General features: G+C 47.1%; 1 protein-coding gene across 1 annotated transcript; it reads left to right on the forward strand.

The window, feature by feature from the left end:
* Positions 1-3,184: 3,184 nt before the first annotated feature.
* Positions 3,185-9,437, forward strand: LOC100285657 (Putative rRNA large subunit pseudouridine synthase SVR1, chloroplastic). The gene is made up of 10 exons (NM_001158548.2): positions 3,185-3,734; positions 4,813-4,892; positions 5,119-5,219; positions 5,518-5,587; positions 5,670-5,763; positions 6,004-6,052; positions 6,373-6,523; positions 7,864-7,920; positions 8,325-8,380; positions 8,885-9,437. The coding sequence occupies exons 1-10, from the start codon at positions 3,233-3,235 to the stop codon at positions 8,943-8,945; spliced, it is 1,221 nt and encodes a 406-aa protein (NP_001152020.2). The 5' UTR covers positions 3,185-3,232; the 3' UTR covers positions 8,946-9,437.
* Positions 9,438-25,966: the final 16,529 nt, after the last annotated feature.

Below are 25,966 nucleotides of genomic sequence, written 5' to 3' on the forward strand. Positions count from 1 at the left end.
CTCTAAAGGAACAATCAAGTGAAGATTTCTCACTTTAACAACTTGGTTTCAATCTTTCTAACACTTCATAACCAAGTTGGGATATTTAGTGTTGAATTTTTATAGGGTCACCTATTCACCCCCCCTCTAGGTGCTCTCACTAAACTCGTGCATACAGGTGATGAATACTTGTAAATCAATGCATTTAGGACTTGTGAGGTCCGAGGATGCAAGTTCTACACATTGGACCTTGGTATAAGCAAAAATATGAATTAAGGGCAAGTACCAACTCAAAGAGATATATAAGAGAGGGAGAGAAAGAATTGATCACAATGATGTATGGACTTGTTGGCTGCACTTGTACAATTGTTGGAGGCGCCTAGGGGTCCCTTTTATAGTCCCATGGGGACTAAAAGACGTTGGAGCTTCATTTGGAAAGCTCCTAGCCTTCCTAGTCTGCGGGTGCACCGGACAACACACAATAACAGTTGCATGAAGATATGATTGGCAGTTTCCTTCTCTGAAAGGGCTATCTATTGTTGCATCGATCAGGTTTCTATTCACTGTCCTGTGTGCACCGGACATGTTACTATTCATTATCATGTGTGCACCGGACATGTTACTATCCACTGGCATGTGCGCACCAGTCATGTTACTATTCGTTGCCCTGTGCACCGGACATGCTACTATTCACTGTCCTGTGCACCAGATAGATTACTATTCCCTGTCATGTGCGCTAGCCAACAACACACTAAGTGTTTTTCCTTCATTCTTTCTCCATTTGACTTCAACTTTTGGGAGGATTTTCCTGAGACTTAGACAAACACAATTAGAGTATAATCCAAATGACTTAGTTCCAGAAAGTTACCTCTTTCCCATTCTTCTCCCAGTTTTTCTATCTCTCCTCAAACAAAACTTAGAATGGCACAATCTCTACAAAAAGAGTCAGAGAGCAAACCAAAGTACCAAACATGTAGTAAAAAGTGTATGCAACATAGTTGAACACTCAAACCTTACATAATTAACCTTTTCATCGTTTTACCCATTTTGGCCTGTTTGAGGTCGATGTTGGACTCTAAACCATCAAGACAACTTGACTTGATCTAGATTGACATATATGAGCTCCAACACCATGCAAAGGTCACATAGAACATATCCAAACATAGGAACAATCCAAACTAAAGGTCAAAGTGAACTTAGCTCTTTTGGCTGCTTCTAGGTTCTAGCTTTAACACTACTCCTCGTTATAGTGACCTTGTTCACTTCTTGAGCTTCATCTTGATTCTTGTGACTTACACCACATAACCATAGTATTACCTCATTGGCTATAAGTCATGTTCTTAAGTCGTGATCCTCGATGCCCCATATCTCTTCTCGACTTGATCAACCTTGACTTTGCAAGTCTTATTCTTTACCCCTAGCTTTGGGTTCCTCGGCCTCCATGACCTTCTCTCATGCACTCAGTACCTCGAAGCTCTTCTTGCCTCCATCCTTGGCTTGATCAGTTGTCTCCGAGTTACGCACACCAAGTCTCACTTAAGCAATGTTCTTCTTTACTTGTGATGTCCACAACCATAATCAATTCAGCCTTTGGACCATCAATCTTGAACACTTATGTTGAACCCTGTAAGCTTTGCACTAAGCACCTGTTCAACACTTAGCACACATGTTAGTCCTTTAATTGGGTTGTCATCCAAACCACCAAAATCCACAAAAGAGCTTTCACTTATCACTAGAGGTGTTGTCACTATGCATCACACACCACTTGGACTGTGGTAGAATTTTTATGGGAAGAAGAAACATTCGTAGATGATTGGTAGGGATACAGAAGCGGATGATATTATATGAAAACATAGGTTGCAGACTCATGGAAGTTGAACATCCTCTCGATTACGAGTATGAAAGAAAAACAATCGAATAAGACCTGCCCTACATTGGAAGGGGTCTTGGAATATTGGGGAGATTGCTCGTTGAGTAGGTTGGTGAAGGTTTTAAAGTTAAAATGTCATATAAATCCATATTGATTAGTATCGATCATGTTGATCGGTCAGCGGAACTATGAACTAGTCGATTGAACCGATTAAACGTTGAAACTAGGTCAGTCAATACGATCACCTGCGTAAAGTTTAGAAAATGGAAGCCATTATATGAACAATTTAAATTGGAAATCAGCTAATCACCATGTTCAAAGGGGTCGCACCATTTCCTGGAATCTAAAATATTGAGAATCTAATCCTTTGATACGGTAGAGGGAAATAATTGAAACATTTGCTTCCACATTGATCAAGCAAAGCAGTAAAGTTTAGAAGCAAAAAGGCACACAACACTAAGAATATATCAGTTGAAATGGTTGTTTCTTGCATTAAATAATGTACTTCGATGAAAGTAAAACATACCATGATGGGTTTGTGGTGGATGAAGTTTACATGGACAAGTACAAAAGACCTATTAAAGCAAAAATAAAATCACCAACAAAGATTAACTCACGTGGTGATTGTATATAGAACTAAAACTTAGTTATTTTATTAACATACATCCAAAATAAAAACATTCTAGGAAATCTATGATGGAACCATAGACTAACTAAAGCCAAGAAAATATACTGAATCATACCTGTCTAGATTGGCAACTTATGAGGTGCAAACCAAGTTTTCATATAAACTCCGTGCAAACCAACTAACATATGTCAAAAGAAAATAAAAAGATATACTTCATTGTCTACTATACCATTGTATAAAATTTCAAGTTTAAAATTTCTTCTTCTTTGTATCTCTTAACATATGATGAATTTTAACTTGAAATTTTATACAGTGCTATAGTAGGCAAAGAAGTACATATATAATTTTCTTTAGAATTTTTTGTGACATTTGTTAGTTGGTTTGTACGAAATTTGCACAATAATTTGGTTTGCATATGATACGTTGGCGTTTAGATTATGTACTTCTTTAAAGAAAGAAAAAAGAGAAGGAATTTAGAAGTTGTTATTACTCCTATAAAATAAAAGAATTTAGTACTGGGACTGGACTGAGCGGCCCACTACAAGCTTTGGGCTCGTTCGGGCCTCGCCGGAAGTTCCCAACCGAGTGGAACCGGGCTTCTTCTCCGCAACCTACGTGCCAGTTTTGTACTGCCGAAGGAATTTTCGTCTGGGTGCGTTTGCGTCGGCTCCCAGGCCCCAGCTTCTCCGTGGCGATATGCCGATATCCGATAAACCCCGCACATCCTGACTGCAACTCTGAACAGCGAAGCACCCATGGCCCTCGCCACCACAGCCGTCTCCCTCCACCTTTTCCTCACCCGGCCCGCCTCCGTGCTCCGCGTAGGCCGCGGCCTCCCATGCCTCCTCCTCCGAGCCACTTCGTCCACCTCCGCCTCCCCGGACTTCAACATCACCTTCGCGGAGCCCGCGCCGTCCAAAAAGGCCCCGTCCGCGCAGCCGCTGGTCCCGTGGATCGTCCGCGGGGAGGACGGCAAGCCCCGCCTCAGCACCTCCCCGCCGCCGGACGTAATCCAGGCCATCGCGCTCGCGGAGGCGGAGGCCAAGAAGGCCGCCAAGAAGGAAACCCTCAAGGGCCAGAATGGCGCAGTTGCCGCCGCCGCCGCGGCTGCTTCCAATGCCAGCGTCAAGGGCAAGGAAAGGAAGCCCGCCCCGACCGTGCCGCCCAAGTTCTCCAAGGCAGCCAGGAGGTTTTACAATGAGAATATCAAGGAGCGGGAGCCGCAACGGCTCGCCAAGGTCCTTGCCGCCGCAGGAGGTAGTCCTTGTCCTACTGTTTTTCTGGACCTCAGGCATTCAATCAAGTAGTAATAGCTGGAGGAGTATTCTAGATGAGTTTTTTTCCATGCGTTAACGTTCCTCATCTTAGATCAGAATAGGTATTGATTTAGTAATATGTCAGCTTTTGTTAGTTTGTGGAGCACTGGACTGTGGAGATAGCAATGCTTGTATGATACCATGGTGATATCTGGGGTTCTACTAGGACTTAGCCATTTTTTACCAAATGGCATACTCGCTCCATCCCAAATTATATATATAAATAACTTGACCTGCAGGAATAAGACAGACCTAGACATTGTATTAAGATGGAGACCTTATCACGCAGGTCGAGAAAACCTCTCAAACCCCTGCCCCACCCATACATAGAGGCGCCATAGCCCATATGAGAATGACCGCAACAAGGGCCGGTTCTTAGACCTGTGCTTTGTCGTGGGGCAGACGAAGAGATTTTTTAACCCTAATCTGAAATTTGCTCTCATGACATGATAAGTGCTACTCAGACCATCTAGCTAACTCAGCTAGTGGCCATTTGACTCTAAAGGAGACTCCAAATAATAAGTCATTCCAACTTTTTTGTAGAGTGAAAAGCATCTAAAGTTTGATCAAATTTATTAAAAATAATATCATTTATGACACCAGCTAAGTATCATTAGATTCTTTATTAATTATATTTTTATAGTATATCTTTTTGATGTTATAAATCTCTATAACTCTCTCTCTCTATATATTTGCTCAAACATGAGATGTTTTCTAAGAAAGTTGGAATGACTGATAATTTGGAACGGAGAGAGTACATTAGAAAATCCAGATTGTTCTCCTTTAGAGTCAGATAGCTCTCCCAAAATTGGTGGCTTCTATTACATACTTGTCTTGTTTGCTCCTGATATCTTTAGCAGTTTGGGTTGCTATTTCCACTTGTCATTTGTGATATTGTGGAGTTTGGATTTTCTTTAGTTCCTTTCGAGTAACTCTAGAAACATAACACTCCACTCTTCAAAACTTTTGGTTTTGCTCACCGTTGTCTGTTAAGATGCTTACTAAATGACTCTTTCCAGTGGCATCAAGAAGGACCAGTGAGGAGCTCATCTTCCAAGGGAAGGTGACTGTCAATGGTTCAGTCTGTACTTCTCCTCAGGTATTAATTCTCAGAGTTTTTGTCTTCTATGAATGAGGAGATACTAGTTTTGCTACCATAATGTTTTGCTTTCATAGTAATGTTCACTGTTAATCTTACCACAATCGCTTGGTCCAAGAACACTTGAACTGTTTTATGTGACTTGATTTTTTACGCGCATTATGCTATGAACAAAATTTCTTTTTCTGCGGTTAAATCAAAGGATAAAATAACTCATTTTGTGCAGACCAAAGTTGACATCTCAAAGGATTCTATCTACGTTAACGGGAACCGCATTTCCAAGAAGTTGCCTCCAAAGCTGTATTTTGCTGTTAACAAGCCAAAGGGGTTGGTCTCTTCTTTTTCATATTTGATTTGTGTGCTGCATCTGTAGCCAAGGCCTGGGCTCCATGTGTTCCAGCCCTGTCTCTTGGTCTACAAGTCCATGGAAGGCCACTTAACTATATGTAGAAACATCATGGTCATAAGGGATTTTAGGCATATTTGAACAGGCTCGGCCTGGGTCTCAGGTCATTTCTGGCATCATCCCTGTGCATTAACCATGATTATCTTGTATTCCAGTGAATTATTTTTGAATCAGAGAAAAAGAACCATCAACCTTATGAATTTTGTTTCTGTGCTACAGGTACATTTGCTCATGTGGTGAAGAGTCAAAATCTGTTGTCTCCTTATTTAATGATTATTTGAAGGGCTGGGTATGTTCCATACAGGGCTGGCATAACATTCATTTTGTACATATATTGGGTAAATCTCTATTATACCTATGCATATTTACAGAACAAGATTCAACCAGGGTTGCCAAAACCACGCTTGTTTACTGTGGGTCGTCTTGATGTTGCCACGGCTGGTCTGATAATAGTCACAAATGATGGTAAGTTGATCATATGTAGTAATATGTACTCTCTCAGTTATAGATTGTAAGTCATTTTGGCTTTTCTAGATACGTAACTTTTTACTCAGATATACATTATGTCTAGAACACAGTAAAAGGCTAAAAATTATGCAACTAGAAAAGCCAGAGCGACTTACAATTTCGAACAGAGGGAGTACTTTGGAAAAAGAACAGTTTTTGTCATCCAAGACCTAAGCTTGATTTTCTCCTCTCTTTTAGGTGAGTTTGCTCAAAAGCTTGCACATCCTTCTTCAAATGTAACAAAAGAGTAAGTTTAACGTCTTTTGCGTGTTTATATGCCATTTGAATACTGTGATGTAATGCAAAAGTAACGTGTACTGGAACTACTGCGAATGCTATTCATTATGCAAAATCCGGTAGCACAAATTAGTAAATAAAGTCTTCTACCATATAATATGAGAACTATGAAAGAAGACCATTAGAATAGGTGTATAGGATCAATATTACAACTCTTCTCTGTGGATGGATTTACAATTATAGATCAGTTTTTAAATGGTTGCTGGGCAATGAATAGGAAAAGTGAACATAAATTTGATCTGACAGGTTTGTGTTTTTTCAATGCTGCAGATATGTGGTGACTATTGATGGTGCCGTGCACAAAAAACATCTCATAGCTATCAGTGAAGGCACAAAAATTGATGGGGTCATGTGCATTCCTGATTTAGTAGAACCATTGGCTGCCCAATCAGATACAAGAAAGACCCGCCTAAGGATAGTGGTAATTTTTTTCTAGCTTCATTTATTCTGTTCTGTTCCTCTTTGCTTTTGGATTCACTTAAGCAATGCTGCTGCTGTCTATCCTCAGGACTATTAAACAATAGGTAATTTTGCTTGTCCACTTACTCTTTATCTGTTGCTGTATATCCACTATAGTCAAACGGAAGTTTCTTCGAATAGTATCCTGTGGGAATGATTGTGTATTAGTTGGTACTTTATAGGCTTGCAAAGTGCTTGGCAGATATTTATAGTTCGTCACAATGTGTGGCAAGCAAGTAATTCCGTGGATAATTTGTTTGGCTTTTACATAAATTCCAATATGTTTCGGTTACTTTTTGCAATATTTGAAACTATTGATGCTGTTGTAAAATAACATATGTTTCAATTTGTTCACAAAATGTGAAAGTGCATTTAGCTGAGTTGGTTAGGTAGTCTGAATAGCACTAACCAGATCTCGGGTTCGACTCCCCGTGGGAGCGAGTTTCATACTTTCAGGCTGAGGTTAATAAAACTCACTCGATGGTTCCCTTGGTCGGCATGGGTGAACCGACCTATGGTGGTTGGGCCCTCATGTAATGGGTTGGTTGTGTGGGTTGGGCCTCAAAGCACGGGTCAAGGCCCGAACCATAGGGGGTGCCATCCTCATGTATGAGGGGGGCAACTTTCATGGCTTTTCTCGGCCAGGCTCCGGTTGAGCTCTTAGTGAAATATTGTGGGGGCGATCTTTCCCCCAGCGGTTGAGTTTTTTTTATTTGTTTGCGATTGGAAAAGGCACTATCACCTGATGGACTAATGCTGGAACCTTTTTATTGTATTGTTATATTTCAAAGCCTGGTGGAATGGACATATTGTCATATCGGTGCAATGACTACATTTTGTTATATTACTGAATTTATTATATTTCACTTCCTCACTATCATATAGTATTTCCGTATTATGAGGGCTAGACCCAGTGTCAGAGGCTTCCACATGAGTATGGTCTGTGGAAAGGATAAACTAAGGCAAGCCTTCCTCTGCAAATGCGGAGAGGCTGCTTTGAACCGGTGACTTGGTGACTGCACTATGTCTGCCCTTCTATTTCCATATTATGAGGAAGTGCAATTAATTTCACATGCTTGTTGGTCGAGGAATCAAGCATGTAGTTATAGCAATTCCTGCTATACCCTTGGTCCCTACTCTGATGGCTTGTTATAGTCCCATTTTTGTTGGGCTGCCAGTAGCATTCTAACATGCGAAGTTTTTCTCTAGTTGCTGCAAATAAACTTGACTGAAGAAATGTTCTAAACATGCTAAGCATTGCGTGTTATTTTCTATTCTCCATTGATATTCTTGATTTCTTAGGTTCATGAAGGACGGAATCATGAAGTTCGTGAACTTGTACAGAATGCAGGGCTACAGGTTGGTTTGTTTTTGTCCACATGTTCTTTTGTAGTTTATTGCCCATTCAAGATAACATTTTATTTTGCAAAATAAGTTGGTTATTATATTTATTTAGATGTCGGTTTGAGATGGCAGCATAATGTTGCTTTTGCCTTTGTGTTTCATTTTGCTGTTGGAATGGGAACCGGAGATACCTGATGACCACATTTCCTCCATCACACTTATTTGCAACACATGATGGGGGCACACACTGCTATTCACTGATCTATACAAATAAGCCAATGTTCTTTATCTATTCTTCACATAGTTTGTCTAGCACTGGATGCTTGAACACAATAGAATGCAAATATGTGATCCAAATAACATTTTATTCTATTTTCCTCCATGGTAAGCATTTGATGCTTAATTTTCCTTGATGATAGGTTTATGCATTGAAACGTGTTCGGATAGGCAGGTTCAGGCTTCCAGCAGATCTGGGGTAATGTACTTTATGTAACAGTTTTTTTTTCTCTCAAATGGTGACTGTACTAGTGCGTTTGACTGACTATAACTTCTTTGCATGATACAATTCTACTCTCAATTTTGCTGCTTTACAGAATGTTCTTTTAGGCTAACCTTTTCTATCTTCCATACTGTATTATGGAAAAATTAAGCGATCTGTTTCAGAAAGATCAATCTTTTATATACATTTCACAGAAGTATCATTTGTGTAAATCAGGAGCCTGGCACAAATATGATGCGCTGTTCATATATGCCTTCAGCAGTTGATATGTAAATACCAGTCATGGGGGTGAATTTTCTGTCAGGCAGAATGCATATCATTATTGTAGGCAAAGTTAGATGATCAGTACATGTTCAACACTCCTTTTTTTTTGGGGGGGGGGGGGGGGGGGGGGGGGGTTGTAATCAACTTCACGTTTTGGAAGATATAAGGTTGCGAATGAAAAAAAAAGTGAGCATTAATTTATGTTGTACTTTTCAGAATTGGGAAGTTTGTTGAGCTCAAACAGGCTGATATCAAGGCACTAGATGGCAACAACTAGAGATGACATCTGATGTGGCTAATAAGCGCATCTTGTCCAAAGATGGTAGTAATCCTCAAAGTCACAATACATGAGCTGCTACTCAACTCAGAAAGCTTGTGAATGTTCTGGATGTCCATTGGTGGTGGTGGCTGATGATCAAGTGTGGCAAACATGTTTTGCCTTGAAGAACTTGTGAACTACTCCATACTTCGCCTGCGCTGCGAATCTCCACATCATATCAAACGGCAGAACCAAGTCCGCGATGCAGCAGTCGTTTGGTGAGGATGGAACATTGTCAAATAGCGATCTTCTGTTGGCATATACATTTTACTCTCTATTCTAAATTATAATTTTTTTAGATGCATTGTTTTTACTAAATTAAAATATCTTATAGTTTAGAATGCATCTTGTCCAACAGGTAGTCAATAATGGCAGACGAGTTATATTTGGCCAAATTACATTGTACTCCGTGTACCGAGAACTGTTTTTTTAAGAATCCTTTATTGACCAGGAATTTTTTTCTTGTAATTGTGGCACTGTTATTTCTATAGTCATGAGAATCCCTTCATTTTTAGGGCTAGTTTGGGAACCCTATTTTACCGAGGGATTTTTATTTTTCTAAGGGCTACTTTAGTAACATCAAATCTCCTTCGGGATTGGAAGGGATTGGGGTAGAAATGAACTAATTTCCTGTTCAATCTCCTTCAATCCCGAAGGGGATTTGAGTTTCCAAACTAACCCTAATGGAGCGTTTGGATCCCTTCATTTTAGAGGATTTGGAATCCACTCAATAAAGTAACTTATTTAGTTTGGAATTTAACATTCCACCACTTTCCAAAGTTTAGATATAAGTTTATCTCAAATTCATGGGGTGGAGGATAGGAATGATTTTATGCATTAGTAGAATTTGTTTGTACTATGTAACTTACATGACACTTTTCGTCTTACTCCTCTATAGTAAAAATGTAGCACATAAATATCATCGACATCTTGCTAATAATAGTATACAAATATATTTTGTATAAGACTGAATTAGCTTAATTGATATATGTCTAAATTACTATTAGGTCTCGTTTGTTTCATTGGAATTGAATTTCATTCTAATAATTATAATTTAGACAAAATTAATTAAGCTAATATATTTGTCTATGTAATATATTTGTATATTATTCTAAATCATATGAAAGAGATAGTTATACACTACATTTATGTTATAGAGAAGCAAGTATAAGAGTGTGTTATAAATTGTACATTAGAAAAGTAGCATGTAAATTTATAGAATCAAATTCTATTCTTACTTCATGAATTTGAGATAGTCTTATATATGCACTTTGGAAAGTTATGGAATGTCAAATTCTAAAAAAATAGCCTACTATATTAGTTAGATTCGAATTTCTCAAAATGAAGGGAAACAAACGAGCCCTTATTAGAATGGAATTCAATTTCAATGATCCAAACGGGATGTAAGGGAAATTAGTTTATTTTCTCTCGGAAAAATTGAAATCTCTTGAAAAAACGGTGTTACCAAACTAGCTTTAGGGAAGTTGAGCGAGGTAAATTTTTTTCGCAGCAAATCTGTTTACAGGACATCGTCCAAATTTATCATAGACCATGAATTTCATTGTGATTTCGAGTATAGATAGCCTCGGGTGCCTATACCAAATAGTTTTTCTTCTTTCAGGCACATTTAGGGTTCATTCGGTTTGATGCTAATCCATATGGATTGAGTTGTATTGAGTTAGTTTAAATTTATAGTAAATTAAAATATATCTCAGACCTTGTTCGGTTATTTCAATTCTATGTGGATTGAAGTGTATTGCATTGGATTGAGATAGATTTTGACTTGTTATAAATTTAAACAGACTTAATATCACCCAATCCTCATGGATTAACGATGAATCGAACAAGACCTCAATATATCCTAAATTCCTAATCCTCTCTAATACACATGGAATGTAAATAATCAAACAAGGTCTTAGAAGTATTTCTTCCCACATATGGAACATAACGTGTTTATTTGGTTTATCCGTTTATGCGAGTGTGTACAGTGGCGGGTCCAGGGGTGTTTCATGAGTATTTATTGAATACCCAAGTTTTTGGTGATATATAGTAATTTGTTAATAATGTATTACACAAAATAGCGTTAGAATACTAATTTCTTTAATCTTTTGAAATTTGGAATACTCAATCTCAAATGTTTGGGCCCGTTTCTGAGTGTGTATCACTCCGTCGTCCAGAGGTAGACTTAGAAAGAATAACGTGTTTATCTTGTAACCATTTTCAAAATGAATTTCGAAAAAGAACTACTGTTCTTTTATTTTGAAAAATCCTTCGTCAATGGTAACCTGCGAATTTGAGGATAGGTGATAAAAATGCTTTTGGTTCATAGCAAAGGTGTTTGATACTGTATGTGGGCAAGGGTTCAACCTATTGGTTTCTATTAAAGAACCGCACACTGCCAGTAACGGTTTTCACTCAAAAATCGCAAATACTGACCAGTTTGACATTTCAAAATTCAAAAAGTGTAAAAACGACAGAAAACTGGTTTTCGTGGGGTTTTCATTTTTTGACCGGTTTGTATTTTAAAATTTAAATAAAACGGTTTTCAGAGATTTCTCGACGGTTAACCGGTATTTCTTGTCAATTTTTGTTGTTTTTACCGGTTTCATTGTTTTTAACCAAAAATATTGATTAGCTAAAAAAATATAAATATAAATAAATATGAGACATACCAATAAAAGATTTAGTCTATACCAAAAAAACGGCAGAAATCGTTCCTCGGACTACGTTTTCGGAAAACCGACTGTTTTGTGCTGGTTTTTATCTCCCTGATGTCGGCAGCAGATTTATGAGTGGCATTCGGTCTAGTCAAGGTTTTTAAATTTTGGGTTCTGATAAGAACCGAACTGAACCTGGATAATTTTAGGAACCGAACTCGAATAGACCGACAATTTTGGTTTGATCTATTCGAACCACCGAATAAACCAAATAATAGATACTAGTGTTTTCTTAAATCATATGCAGTTGATAATTAAATAGAAGCATGGTGGCAAGGTTGGTGAAGTGACTTTCAAATCACAATGTCACGGTCCTTTGTGCCCTTCGGACACCGCAGTGACACAATGGGAGCATGCTTCTTTCTTGAGGGATAAGAATTTGGTAACAATAACTTAGAGTAGATATATCAATGCAATTTCTTAGGGAAGTTTTCTCATTGATAAAAGAATGAGTATTTCTGTTTCAGATCTTTGAGATAAAGCACTAGAAAAATAATGTTTTGTTTGGCTCTTACTTCGAGGTATTTAGCTGTCACATGGAAACTATATCGATATTATGTCTTGAATAACATCAACAAGTAGTGGCAACGTGCCGAGTTGTTACTCCGACTTGATCGCCCCCGCCTCCTCCATCTGCTTCCGGCCTCGGCGTGGCCGCACGTGGAGCACTGTGCCGTGCTGGCGACCACACCCGTGAGCGCATGCGACACATTCCATGTGCAGGGCCTTCCACCCCCTTGCACGAGTCGGAACTGCATCACTGCATGAGCTCACGTACTCTATAGGCGATGTTGCACAAAGATACAACAAGAAGCATCAGACCCCCGGAGAGGCGGAAATCGACAACCCTAACCCTAGGTAGCTGGCGAGATCATAAAGTGGGGTACAGGGCATTGTGGGCGATGGGGTCTACATGGCGCGGGGCGACGCAATCTCATCGGCGGCGTTAAGCCCTAGTGCGGTCAAGGCCGCCTCCGGTGTGCACGAATCGAGCGCACAACTAGAGAGACTGGCGAGTCGCGTTGAGACCGGGCTTTGCCGATGGGCGGAGGAAGAAAAGGAGGGACAAGGAGGCGAAAGAACTCGAAGAAGGGATAACAACATTTTTTCGAGTGAAGTCTGGAATGTCCCAATTCCGAAGCAGCTGATCGATGAGAGACGTTCGTGGGCATCGAAGCAGAATTTAAGGGTTGAGGCGATTTAGGCTGACGTGGACGCACGAGATTCAAGTTTTACGCTCATGGTTAATATATAAAAATTGCTTTTTTGGGATGTTGTGAGCAACTGTTAGGTTGGTGAGATTTTAAAAGGGATTTTTTTCACAACATTATTGAGCTGAACTTTTGGCACTCGCTAAATATATGGATGGTGTTGCTGAGTGCACGGTCGAGGGAATACCTGAAACGACCAGGAAAATTGATCCAAGCATGTAGTTATTTTTCTATTTATCTTTGAATTTAATGTTTTTTTTATATTTTGTATATACATGTACATGTATTCTGATATATCGTGTTTGTTGGGGACTTGTTCTCAAATGCTATGAGTTTAAGAACAAGGCAACACAAAATGTTAAATGTTAATATCCTTCGTCCTTCGAAGCATTATTTGCCTTAGGATATAACGATCTTCAGACGAAGGTCATGAAGGACATACCTTCATTATCACAGTTTATATTAATGAAAGATGAAGCATATGAAACATGAAAGATAACATGAATAATCACATAACATCATTAACATAAATTTATTATACCATCGTGGAGAAATATAAACAATATTGAATTACAAATGTACCTTCGGCTTGATAGAAGGTAAAAGTACAAGTGTGACGCACGAGCAATTACAAGTCAGCGTGAACAGTACGGGGGTACTGTTCATCTATTTATAGGCACAGGACGCAACCTGTGAAAAATTACATTAATGCCCCTTACATTTATTATTGACTTATATACAAATCTATAAGGACTAAATAGTCTTTTCTCCTTTAAGTCGGTTCCTTTTCCCGTGAATGAGCCGAAGCTCCCTTGCGCGTAGCTTCGGAGCAACGGCAACCTTCGTCACGATCATGCCCTTCTCATCGTGTACGCTTTTATCATGAATCCGAAGGTACCTGTCCATAAGTCATGCTTGGAAGACATTGTTAATTAGGTTTTTGAGGACCTTCGGAGGACGAAGGCCCCCAACAATAGCCCTCGCAGGATTAATTTGTTTAAGATAACGAATTCAGACTGCGAAGCCGAAGGTCCGAAAAAACACCTTCCATTTGCTAGAATAGCAACAGTCAATGACAGACGGGACTCTCCAATTCGTGACGTGCCAAGCGTATAAATAAGAACTCACCCTGACCACATTTGATACGCTGCTTGTGCCACTTGCTTTATTTGTTCAATTTTATAGCTCTCGCTCACCAACTCTTGCTTAGTTTCTCAAGCTTTCTAAGCTTCGGTTTGAAAGACACGTTTTCGTCATTTCCGAAGAAAAGATGTCTCAAGACAAGAAGGTTGTTGTTGAGACGAAGTTAACCGAAGAGGAGAAGCTTTTTGAGCAGAAGAAGGACGTGGATCCTTATATAGCTGGGTTTTTAGAATCAATGGCGAAAACGAATACAGAAAAGATTACTAAGGAGATTCTGGAAAGCATGTCTGAAGATACTGGTGACAGTGATAGTTATGATGCAGAAAGTGGAGGCGAAGATTTTGAGGATCGACCCTGGAAACCAAGTCATGCTATTTCGGAAAATCAACCATCAAGCAAAGTCACCTTGAGAACATGAGAGGAAGATACTTTCGGGATATGTCTATTGTGACGGCTGGCGGAGACAATAACGTCCCTGCCCCTGAAGAAAATGAAGTTGTGATTTACCGAAGCTTCTTCAAAGCTGGGCTTCGGTTTCCATTGAGCAGGTTTGTGGTCGAAGTGTTGAAAATTTATCAGATCTTCCTTCATCAGATAACCCCCGAAGCTATTGTTAGAATGGGAATTTTTGTCTGGGCTATGAGAAGCCAGGGACTAGAGCCAAGCGCGAAATGTTTCTGCAGTATGCATGAACTTGCATATGAGACGAAGGCTATGGGCAAGGAACAACTTTGGCTGCTATGGATTTACTGCCCGCCCCAACGCAAGCTACCCGGTGCCAACATACTGAAAAAGGTGGTATGGGGCCCGGATGGAGGAATGGTTTTACGTGAAGAATGACTTGAAGGCAAGAGAAGATATTAAGGAAATTATTATGTGTCTGTTGGGGGCCTTCGTCTTCCGAAGGTCCTCAAAAACATGATTTAACAATGTTTCTGGAGTATAATACATGAACAGATACTTTCGGACTTGGATCAGAACCACAGTGTGAAGAAGCACAAAGAATACGAAGGATGGCGCAGAGCCGAAGCTATGCGCAGGGGAGCTTCGGCATGACAACAGAAAAGGAAACCGACTTAAAAGGGAAAATGCTATTTAGACCTCGATGGATTACTATAGAGTCATTAGCAAATGTTAAGGGCATGGATGTAATTTTACATGGGTTGCGTCCCGTGCCTATAAATAGATGAACAGTGCTCCTGTACTGTTCACGCTGACTTGGCATTTGCTTTTGCGTCACGCTTGTACCCTTACCTTCTTTCGAGCCGAAGGTACATTTGTAACTTGTTATCATTTATATTTTTGCATAATAATAAAATAGAAATGAATTGATAATAATACATAATTGTCCATGTTATCTTTTATATTTCATATGATTCTCTCTTCATTATTAAATGTTACGCTGATGAAGGTATGTCCTTCATAACCTTCGTCCGAAAATCATTATATCTGTCGAGTACCGTAATTAGGGGTACCCCAAATACTCCTAAACACGACCGAAAAACATCTTCAGAACAAACCATACACGGCTGATAAAGCATGGTTCAAGTCAGGGCCTCGTCTGCCGAGGGACGCAACCTCATCCGAGCCCAGCCTCGGGCGGGAACAGTAGTCCCGGACGGATCCATGTCTCGCCCGAGGGTCCCCTCAGTCAGCATACGCACCCTCGGCTCGCCCAAGGCCCAGCTTGGGCAGACTTGGTCGTGCAGGGACCTTGTCCAAATCGCCTTACCAGCCGACTGTATCGCATGCGCATTTAATGCGGGGATCGCCTGACACCTTATCTTGACACGCGTGCCTCAGTCGGCAAGGTCGAAGTGACCGCAGTCACTTCGCCCCTTTACTGACCGATCTAACAGGAAAACAGCGTTGTTCGCCCCGCTCCAGCTACTGTGCCAACCACCAGGGTAAAACTGAGTCGCGATCTCCCACGAGTCCAGCTTCGGGCGCAATAGGGAGCTCCGCCTCGCCCGACCTTAGGCCTCGGCCTCGGGAGGAGTCACATCCTCGCTCGAGCCCAGCCTCAGCCTCGGAAGAAGATCTCCGCCTCGCCCAACCCTAGGCCTCGGCCTCGGCCTCGGGAAGAGACACAACCTCGCCCGAGCCCAGCCTCATGAGAAGTCTCCGCCTCGCTCGACCTGGGCCTCGGACCGACTACGCTATAGGGGATACATCATTACCCTACTCCTAGTTAGCTGCCTCAGGCTATGAAGGAACAAGACCGGTGTCCCATCTAAGGTTACTCCGGTAACAGGTAATGATGGTTCCCCGCGTGCGCCCATGACGTCGGATTGCTCTCAACCTCCTACGGAAGCAAGACAACGTCAGCAGGATCCATGCCACGCCGACAGCTGTGCTTCTACAGGGCTCAAGGCACTTCTCCGACGACCACGTTAGCTCGCAGCTACACCCCATTGTACAGCTGGGCATCTCCTTGTATCTATAAAAGGGGATGTCCAGGGCCTTCCTAAGGCACGTCGCGGACACACGTTGCCACACAGGAGACGTCGTAGACAAACGTGAAGGTGGATGCAGGGGCACGTTGAGACAGAGACACGCAGGGACTCTCTCTCCCTCTCGCCCTCGCCCTCGCTCCCTCGCGCGACGCTTGTAACCCCCACTACGAGCACCCCGGTGCGAGATAAAATAAGCCACATTTCCCTCTTGTGTTCCATCTTGCATCAACCCATCTGGGCAGGGGCACGCAACAACAAATTCACTGGTTGGCTGACTGACCTCGCGGGTCCGAAACGTCGACAGTTGGCGCGCATGGTAGGGGCTCGCTGCGTGTTAACGAACACTTTCCCGTTGAGTTCTAGATGGGTAGCCTCCAGCAGCCTCTTTAGCCGGGGACGCTGCTCCGCTTTGGGAGTCTCGAGTTCATGTCCCTTGACGGCAGCTACGACATGGTACTCCTCCCCCCGCAGCGCGACAGCAACAACGGTCGTCGACTCGCCCGGCAGCGGCGAACCCGACGACGGCTTCCCACCGTGGCAGAAGAGGAACACTCGGGTTTGCCCCACCACCCTCCTCGCCGGAGGAGGAGGACACAGGGCAACCGTGGCCATGCAGGAGGCGGCACCTCGTCGGCTGACAGGCCAGAGCGAGTCGACGACGCCGGCACCCTTGCGGGGGCCATGTCGAGCGTTGTCCTCACACCTGAGACAACGACGGGTGTCGCTTCCCCACAACGTGCCAACCTCGAGCGGACTGATGACGCCAGCACCCTCGCAAAGGACTTGCTAGGCGTTAGCCTCGTACCTGAGATAACGGTGCAGTCCGTCCCCGACGCGACTTCCCCACCGTCCATCGACCAAGAGGTACCGTCCGTTTTCCACCCTATCCCTTATAGATTCAACTTCGATCCACCAAGCGACCCCGCTTCGGTGAGCGCCTTCGTAAAGGCATATCCTAACCTTTCGGGGTACCATATGTGGTCATCTTGGGACCGATTGACGGCCGTCTCAACCTCCGGACTCGCGGGTTCCGAGGAAGACGACGACTCCGACTTCGGTTGGGATTTCTCCGGACTCAGTGATCCTAGTGCCATGCGAGACTTCATGTCCGCATGTGACTACTGCCTCTCCGGCTGCTCTGACGATGGCCACAGCCTCAGCGACGAGGGTTGCGACCCGAGTCACGAGTGTTTCCACATCGATCAGGGGGATCACGGCGAGGACAACCACCTCGGCATGCCGCAAGATGACAACGCCCCTGTGCCTGCGTCTCGCATTGACATCCCGCGGGAACTAGTTGTGGTCCCAGTCCCTGCGGGGGGGGGGGGGGGGTCAAGACACACAGCTCGAGCAATTCCGCAAGATGCAGGCCAAGCTCGATGAAGAAGCAGGGCAGCTTGTGCAGCTCCGACAAAACATCGAGCAGGAGTGGGCAGGCCGAGGACTAGCCGGAGGAGCGCGTCATCAGGCCCGAGACGTCCAGTGCCATATCGTTGACAATGCCAGGGCAGGGCTGCCCCTGGCTTTCAGTGGTGTCGGCCAGAATCTAGCTACAGCGGCGATGCTACTCCGAGCAATGCCGGAGCCATCAACCACCGAGGGGCGGCGTATCCAGGGCGAACTCAAGGGTCTCCGGGAAGACGCGGCGGTCTGACGAGCCGAGAGCTCTGCCTCCTGAATGAAGGCAGGGGTGCCCCTCGGAGCATCGCGCAACGTCCTCCCGACTCATGCGAGAGGCCTCGGTCCGCACCGGACGCACGCGGGACGGGACGCCTGCTGCCCCGGATTGCCTCGGCGACGAACACCACCGCCGCGACCGTCGAGACCGCCTCGACGAGAAGGTGCGCCGAGGCTACCACCCCAGGCACGGAGGACGCTACGACAGTGAGGAGGACCAGAGCCCCTCGCCCGAACCGCCGGGTCCGATGGTCTTCAGCCGGGCCATACGACGGGCGCCGTTCCCGGCCCGGTTCCGAGCCCCGACTACCATCACCAAGTACTCAGGGGAGACAAGGCCGGAGTTGTGGCTTGCGGATTACCGGCTGGCCTGCCAGCTGGGAGGGACGGATGACGACAACCTCATCATCTGCAACCTCCCCCTTTTCCTCTCCGACGCTGCCCGAGCATGGCTGGAGCATCTACCTCCTGCGCAGATCTCCGACTGGGATGACCTGGTCAAGGCCTTCGCGGGAAACATCCAAGGCACGTACGTGCGCCCTGGAAACTCATGCGATCTCCGAAGCTGCCGCCAGCAAACCGGGGAATCCCTGCGAGAGTACATCCGGTGGTTTTTGAAGCAGCGCACCGAGCTGCCCAACATCACCGACTCGGACGTCATCGGGGCATTCCTCGCCGGTACCACGTGCCGGGACCTGGTGAGCAAACTAGGGCGCAAGACTCCCACCAAGGCGAGCGAATTGATGGACATCACCACCAAGTTCGCCTCTGGTCAGGAGGCGGTCGAAGCCATCTTTCGGAAGGACAAGCAGCCTCAAGGAAGACAGAAGGAAGACGCCCCCCGAGGCATCCGTCCAGCGTGGCTCGAAAAAGAAGGCCAAGAAGAAGGTGCAAGCAAAGCGCGACGTCGTTGACGCGGATCTCGTCGCTGCTGCTGAGCACATGAATCCTCGGAAGCCTCCCGGAGGAGTCAGCACGTTTGACAAGATGCTCAAGGAGTCGTGCCCCTATCACAGGGGTCCCGTCAAGCACACCCTTGAGGAGTGCGACATGCTCTGGCGTTACTTCATCAAGGTGGGACCCTCGGCAGAAGGTGGCAAGGACCAAGGCAACAACAAGAAGGGGGGCGACACGGATGACGAGTTCCCACAGATCCACGACTGCTTCATGATCTACGGCGGACAGGCGGTGAACGCCTCGGCTCGGCACCGCAAGCAGGAGCGCCGGAAGGTCTGCTCGGTGAAGGTAGCGGCGCCAGTCTACCTAGACTGGTCCGACAAGCCCATCACCTTCGACCAAGCCGACCACCTCGACTATGTGCCGAGCCCAGGAAGGTACCCGCTCGTCGTCGACCCCGTCATCGGCAACGTTAGGCTCACCAAGGTCCTCATGGACGGAGGCAGCAGCCTCAACATCATCTACGCCGAGACCCTAGGGCTCTTGGGGATAGATCTGTCCATGATCCGGGCCGGTGCAGCACCCTTTCACGGGATCGTCCCCGGTAAGCGCGTCCTGCCCCTAGGGCAACTTGATTTTCCCATCTGCTTCGGAACTCCCTCCAACTTCCGCAGGGAAACCCTCACGTTCGAGGTGGTCGGGTTCCGAGGAACCTATCACACGATGCTGGGGAGACCGTGCTACGCCAAGTTCATGGCCGTCCCCAACTACATGTACCTCAAGCTCAAGATGCCGGGCCCCAACGGAATCATCACCGTTGGATCCACGTACCGCCACGCTTACGAGTGCGACGTGGAATGCGTGGAGTACGCTGAGGCCATCGCCGAGTCCGAGGCCCTCATCTCCGACCTGGAATGCCTCTCAAAAGAGGCACCTGACGCAAAGCGCCACGCCGGCAACTTCGAACCAGCTGAGGCGGTTAAGACCATCGCCCTCGACCCTAGCAACGACGCCTGCAAGCAAGTCAGGATCGGCTCTGAGCTTGACCCCAAATAGGAAGCAGTGCTCGTCGACTTTCTCCGCGCAAATGCCGAAATTTTTGCGTGGAGTCCCTCGGACATGCCAGGCATACCGAGGGATGTCGCCGAGCACTCGCTGGATATCCGAGCCGGTGCCTGACCCGTGAAGCAGCACCTGCGCCGCTTTAATGAAGAGAAGCGCAGGGCCATATGCGAGGAGGTCCACAAGCTGATGGCTGCAGGGTTCATCAAAGAGGTATTTCATCCCGAATGGTTAGCTAACCCTGTGCTTGTGAAGAAAAAAGGTGGGAAATGGAGGATGTGCGTAGACTACACTAGTCTGAACAAAGCATGTCCGAAGGTTCCCTACCCTCTGCCTCGCATCGATCAAATTGTGGACTCCATTGCTGGGTGCGAAACCCTGTCATTCCTCGACGCCTATTCAAGTTATCACCAAATCAAGATGAAAGAATCCGACCAGCTCGCGACTTCTTTCATCGGACCTTTTGGCATGTATTGTTATACTACTATGCCATTTGGCTTGAGGAATGCAGGTGCCACCTACCAAAGGTGCATGAACCACGTGTTCGAAGAACACATCGGCAGAACGGTCGAGGCTTACGTCAATGACATCGTTGTCAAGACCAGGAAAGCCTCCGACCTCCTCTCCGACCTCGAAGTGACTTTCGGGTGCCTGCGCGCAAAAGGCATAAAACTCAATCCCAAGAAGTGTGTCTTCGGAGTCCCCCGAGGCATGCTCCTGGGGTTCATCGTCTCTGAAAGAGGCATCGAGGCCAACCCGGAGAAAATCACAGCCATCACCAACATGGGACCCATCAAGGATTTGAAAGGAGTACAAAGGGTCATGCGATGCTTTGCGGCTCTGAGCCGCTTCATCTCGCGCCTCGGCGAGAAAGGTTTACCCTTATACCGCCTCTTAAGGAAAGCCGAGCGCTTCACTTGGACCCCCGAGGCTAAGGAAACCCTCGGAAACTTAAAGGCACTCCTTACAAACGCGCCCATCTTGGTGCCCCCCGCTACGAGAGAAGCCCTCTTGATCTACGTAGCCGCAACCACTTAGGTGGTCAGCGTCGTGATCGTAGTCGAGAGACGAGAAGAGGGGCATGCACTTCTCGTCCAGAGGCCGGTCTACTTCATCAGTGAGGTGCTATCCGAGACCAAGATCCGCTACCCACAAATCCAGAAGCTACTGTATGCAGTAATTCTGACGCGGTGAAAGTTGTGACACTACTTCGAGTCTCATCCGGTGACTGTGGTGTCATCCTTCCCCCTGGGAGAGATCATCCAGTGTCGAGAGGCCTCAGGTAGGATAGCAAAATGGGCAGTGGAACTCATGGGCGAAACAATTTCATTTGCCTCTCGGAAGGCCATAAAATCCCAAGTCTTGGCGGACTTCATGGCTGAATGGGTCGACACCCAATTGCCGACAGCTCCAATCCAGGCCGAACTTTGGACCATGTACTTCGATGAGTCGCTGATGAAAACAGGAGCAGGTGGTGGCCTGCTCTTCATCTCACCCCTCGGGAAACATGTGCGCTACGTGCTGCGCCTCCATTTTCCGGCGTCAAACAACGTGGCCGAGTACGAGGCTTTGGTTAACGGGTTGCGCATCGCCGTCGAGCTAGGGGTTCGGCGCCTCGACGCTCGAGGCGACTCGTAGCTTGTCATTGACCAAGTCATGAAGAACTCCCACTGTCACGATAAAAAAAATAGAGGCCTACTGCGACGAAGTTCGGCGCTTGGAGGATAAGTTCCACGGGCTAGAACTCAACCATATTGCTCGACGGTACAACGAAACCACGGACGAGCTGGCTAAAATAGCCTCGGGGCAAACAACAGTTCCCCCGGACGTCTTCTCTAGGGACATATATCAACCATCCGTGAAACTCGACGACGCGCCCGAGCCCGATGAGACCTCGGCCCAGCCCAAGGTACCCTCGGCCGCCGAGGGTGAGGCCTTGCGCATCGAGGGAGAGCGGAATGGGGTTGCGCCAAACCAAAACTGGCAGACCCCGTACCTGCAATATCTCCTCCGTGGAGAGCTACCCCTCGATAAGGTCGAATCTTGGCGACTGGCTCGACGCGCCAAGTCGTTCGTTTTACTGGGTGATGAAAAAGAGCTGTACCACCGCAGCCCCTCAGGCATTATTCAACGATGCATATCCGTCGCCCAAGGACAAGAGTTGTTACTGGAAATACACTCGGGGGCTTGCGGTCACCATGCAGCACCTCGGACCCTCGTCGGAAACACTTTCCGACAAGGTTTCTACTGGCCGACCGTGGTGGCCAACGCCACTAGGATTGTACGCTCCTGCCGAGGGTGTCAATTCTACGCGAGACAGACGCACCTGTCCGCTCAGACCCTGCAAACAATACCCATCACTTGGTCGTTTGTCGTATGGGGTCTAGACCTCGTCGGACCCTTGCAGAAGGCACCCGGGGGGCTTCAAGCACCTGCTGGTCGCCATCGACAAATTCTCCAAGTGGATCGAGGTCCGACCCCTAACCAGCATCGGGTCCAAGCAGGTGGTGGCGCTCTTCACAAACATTATCCATCGCTTTGTGGTCCCGAACTCCATCATCACTGACAATGGCACGCAGTTCACTGGGAAGAAGTTCCTGGACTTCTGTGAAGACCACCACATCCGTGTGGACTGGGCCGCTGTAGCTCACCCAATGACAAATGGGCAGGTGGAGCGCGCCAACGGTATGATTTTGCAGGGACTAAAGTCGAGGATCTACAACGACCTCAATAAGTTCGGCAAGCGATGGATAAAAGAGCTACCCTCGGTGGTTTGGAGCCTGAGGACGACGCCGAGCCGGGCCACGGGTTTCTCGCCGTTCTTTCTAGTCTATGGGGCCGAGGCCATCCTACCCACTGACTTAGAATACGGTTCCCCGAGGACAAAGGCTTACGATGACCAAAGCAACCAGACCAACCGAGAAGACTTGTTGGACCAGCTGGAAGAGGCTCGGGACGTGGCCTTACTACACTCGACGCGGTATCAGCAGTCCCTGTGACGCTACCACGCCCGAAGGGTTCGGCCCCGAGGCTTCCAAGTGGGAGACTTGGTACTTCGGCTGCGACAAGACGCGCGAGGGCGCCACAAGCTTACTCCTCCCTGGGAAGGGCCCTTCATCATCGCCAAGATTTTGAAGCCCGGAACATACAAGCTGACCAACGATCAAGGCGAGGTCTACAACAACGCTTGGAACATCCAACAGCTACGTTGCTTTTACCCTTAAAATGTTTCAAGTCGTTTATGTACCTTGCTTTCTTTACATAAAAAAGTCTAACCATCAAGGAAGGATCATCCTTGCCTCGGCAAAGCCCGACCCTCCCTCGGGGGCTAGAAGGGGGGAACCCACTCTACGTCAAAATTTTCCTCGAAAAAGTCTTTTGCCAGAACGTCTTTCGCGCTTTTCGATTGCTTCGATAACAGAATCCTAAAAACGAGCGAGAGAGACCTTGAACGGCAAGGCCGATCGAGCCGAGGGACTCCTACGCCTCCGGGATACGGATACCTCACTCATCACCTTCCGCGAAAAGTAACTCACGCTCGGATAAGCGATTCTGCTACCAAACAAGTCCTAACGCTCGAAAACTTTTCTGCCAGAATGACTTTCGTGCCGTTTCGACTGTGTTGATAACAGAATCCTAAAAACGACGAGGGACCACGTAAGCGGCAAGGCCGACCGAGCCAAGGGACTCCTACGCCTCCGGAATACGGATACCTCACTCATCACCTTCCGCGAAAAGTGACTCACGCTCGGACGAGGGATTCTGCTACCGAACAAGTCCTAACACACGAAACGAGAGGAAAGAAAACGCGACTTTATAATCCGGCGTTAAAATGTTTAGGCCTCAGCGGCCGCAAAAAAACATACGCATACTTCAAAGCAAACTGTTCTTGCAGGCTCAGACAGCGGCAGGGGAAGGAGCGGCACCCTCGGCGTCGTTTCCACCCTCGTCAGAATCTGGCCCAGCCCTAGGCGGCGACACGGGCGGAAGGACCTCCACATCGAAGGAGGAAGCCAGCGCCGCACTTGGACCCTCGACAGCCGCGTCAAGCCTCTGGACCTCGGCTAAGGCAGCCTCCTCATCGTCGGGTAAGTAGTACCCCTCGCTAACCCGCTCCAGATCCACATCGTAGTGGGAAGCGAGCACGGCGAAGGCCCGCCTGACGCCATGGTGCAGCACCTCGCGGAGTCTGTTGCGCACATGGCCGCCCAAGGCCCGTAGATGACTCTGGGGGGAGCTACCCGAGGGGACGCCGTCGAGGCCAAAGGCCTGGCAGAAAGCCGAGATAGCCTCGGACATGGCCACACGCTCGGCCTCCTTCTGCTCAGCTGCCTCGGCAAGCGCCTTGCAGTTCTTAACGGACTTGTCAAGAGCCGTCTCAAACCCTGCAGACAGCAGGACAACATTCTTCAGACGCAAGAAGAAGAATGGAGACAAAAAGAAAGTCACAGAGCGGGCAAAACATACCCTCGGCACGGGCACACTGCTATGAGGCCATGCCTCGGGCAGACCGGGCAGACCCGACGACCACGGCTAGACCCTCCGCAAGGGTCCCGGCCCGAGCGGTCGCCTCGGGTCTAGAAGAGGGAAGCCCCCTCTGCGTCAAAACTTTCCTCGGAAAAGTTTTCCACCAAAACGACTTTCGAGCCTTTCGACTGCGTCGATAACGGAATCCTAAAAATGACGGGAGACCACGTAAGCGGCAAGGCCGACTGAGCCGAGGGACTCCTACGCCTCCGGGATACGGATACCTCACTCGTCACCTTCCGTGAAAAGTGACTCACGCTCGGACAAGGGATTCTGCTACCGAACAAGTCATAATGCTTGAAACAAGAGGAAAGAAACACAGCTTTATACCCAAATGTTCAGGCCTCAGCAGCCACAAAGAACAAACACACGTACTTGGGATAACAATGGTACCTAGACTCAGACGTCGGCAGCGCCCTCGGCGGGTGTCCCGACCTACGGCAGATGTCTTAGTACTTAAAGCTATTACATCTTGCTCTCGAGAGGGTACCATTACAAACGGGACTCTGGTTCCATTCCCGCAGGAATGAATAACCTCCACACCAGAGGGCCTGCGGGACAACAAACTCCAGGTGGCTCGCTGGTGACCACTGCACCAGCAGCGCGACAACGACCTCCGTCTCAGGTGACTAGACAGCAGCAGCGATGGCCTCAGGGCAAACGCTACCGCTGGAAGGCCCTCGTTCACGTCCCCTCATGGGGGACGAGAACCAGCCGTTAAAGCCAAAGAGCCGGAGGCCTGGAGCGCAGGTGGCACAGACGGTCTCGTCGGCGGAGGCAACCGCTTCGGCAGAGGTAGCTCACCTATGGCGACCACCACCTCAGCACCTACGACAGCGGCCACCTGTTCACCAACACCGCACCAGCGAGCGACGGACGCCCCAAAGCACACCGGTAGGTCCTCACTCCTGTTCTCGCTACAAGAACAAGAACGGGACCGTCCCAGAACACGAGTACCGCCCTCACGGCGTACGACGTGTTGTGCGACCCCCCGGTGCAGCCGACAGCGCAAGGAGGACCTGGACGTGGCCGGCCCGCGCACGGCGCGACCGATACCCGAGTGGCGAACGGGCAGCCGTGCTCCGCCCCAGCGGTACAGCGCCAGAGCCGCTCAGGGCGGGGAGCCGGACACGCGGCAGCTGCCAGCGTCGCGGACGGCGAGCGCCCTTCTCCCCCGATCATTGAGGGAAGGAGCGGGTCACTGCCCACGCCAAGGCTGACCCCAGCTCGGTGCACCCTCCTCCCCAGCACGGATGATGAACATCCTTGAAGCTAAGGGTAGGGGGAGG

The sequence above is a fragment of the Zea mays genome, chromosome 1 (assembly GCF_902167145.1).
Source record: "Zea mays cultivar B73 chromosome 1, Zm-B73-REFERENCE-NAM-5.0, whole genome shotgun sequence".
Taxonomy (NCBI): domain Eukaryota; kingdom Viridiplantae; phylum Streptophyta; class Magnoliopsida; order Poales; family Poaceae; genus Zea; species Zea mays.

What these genes read in the sequence shown, in the direction of transcription:
- LOC100285657 (NM_001158548.2), top strand. Translation starts at nt 3,233, where the DNA reads ATGGCCCTCGCCACCACAGCCGTCTCCCTCCACCTTTTCCTCACCCGG. An exon ending in TCTTCAAATGTAACAAAAGA is followed by an intron (nt 6,053 to 6,372) that starts GTAAGTTTAACG and finishes TCAATGCTGCAG; the next exon opens with ATATGTGGTGACTATTGATG. An exon ending in AGGCTTCCAGCAGATCTGGG is followed by an intron (nt 8,381 to 8,884) that starts GTAATGTACTTT and finishes TGTACTTTTCAG; the next exon opens with AATTGGGAAGTTTGTTGAGC.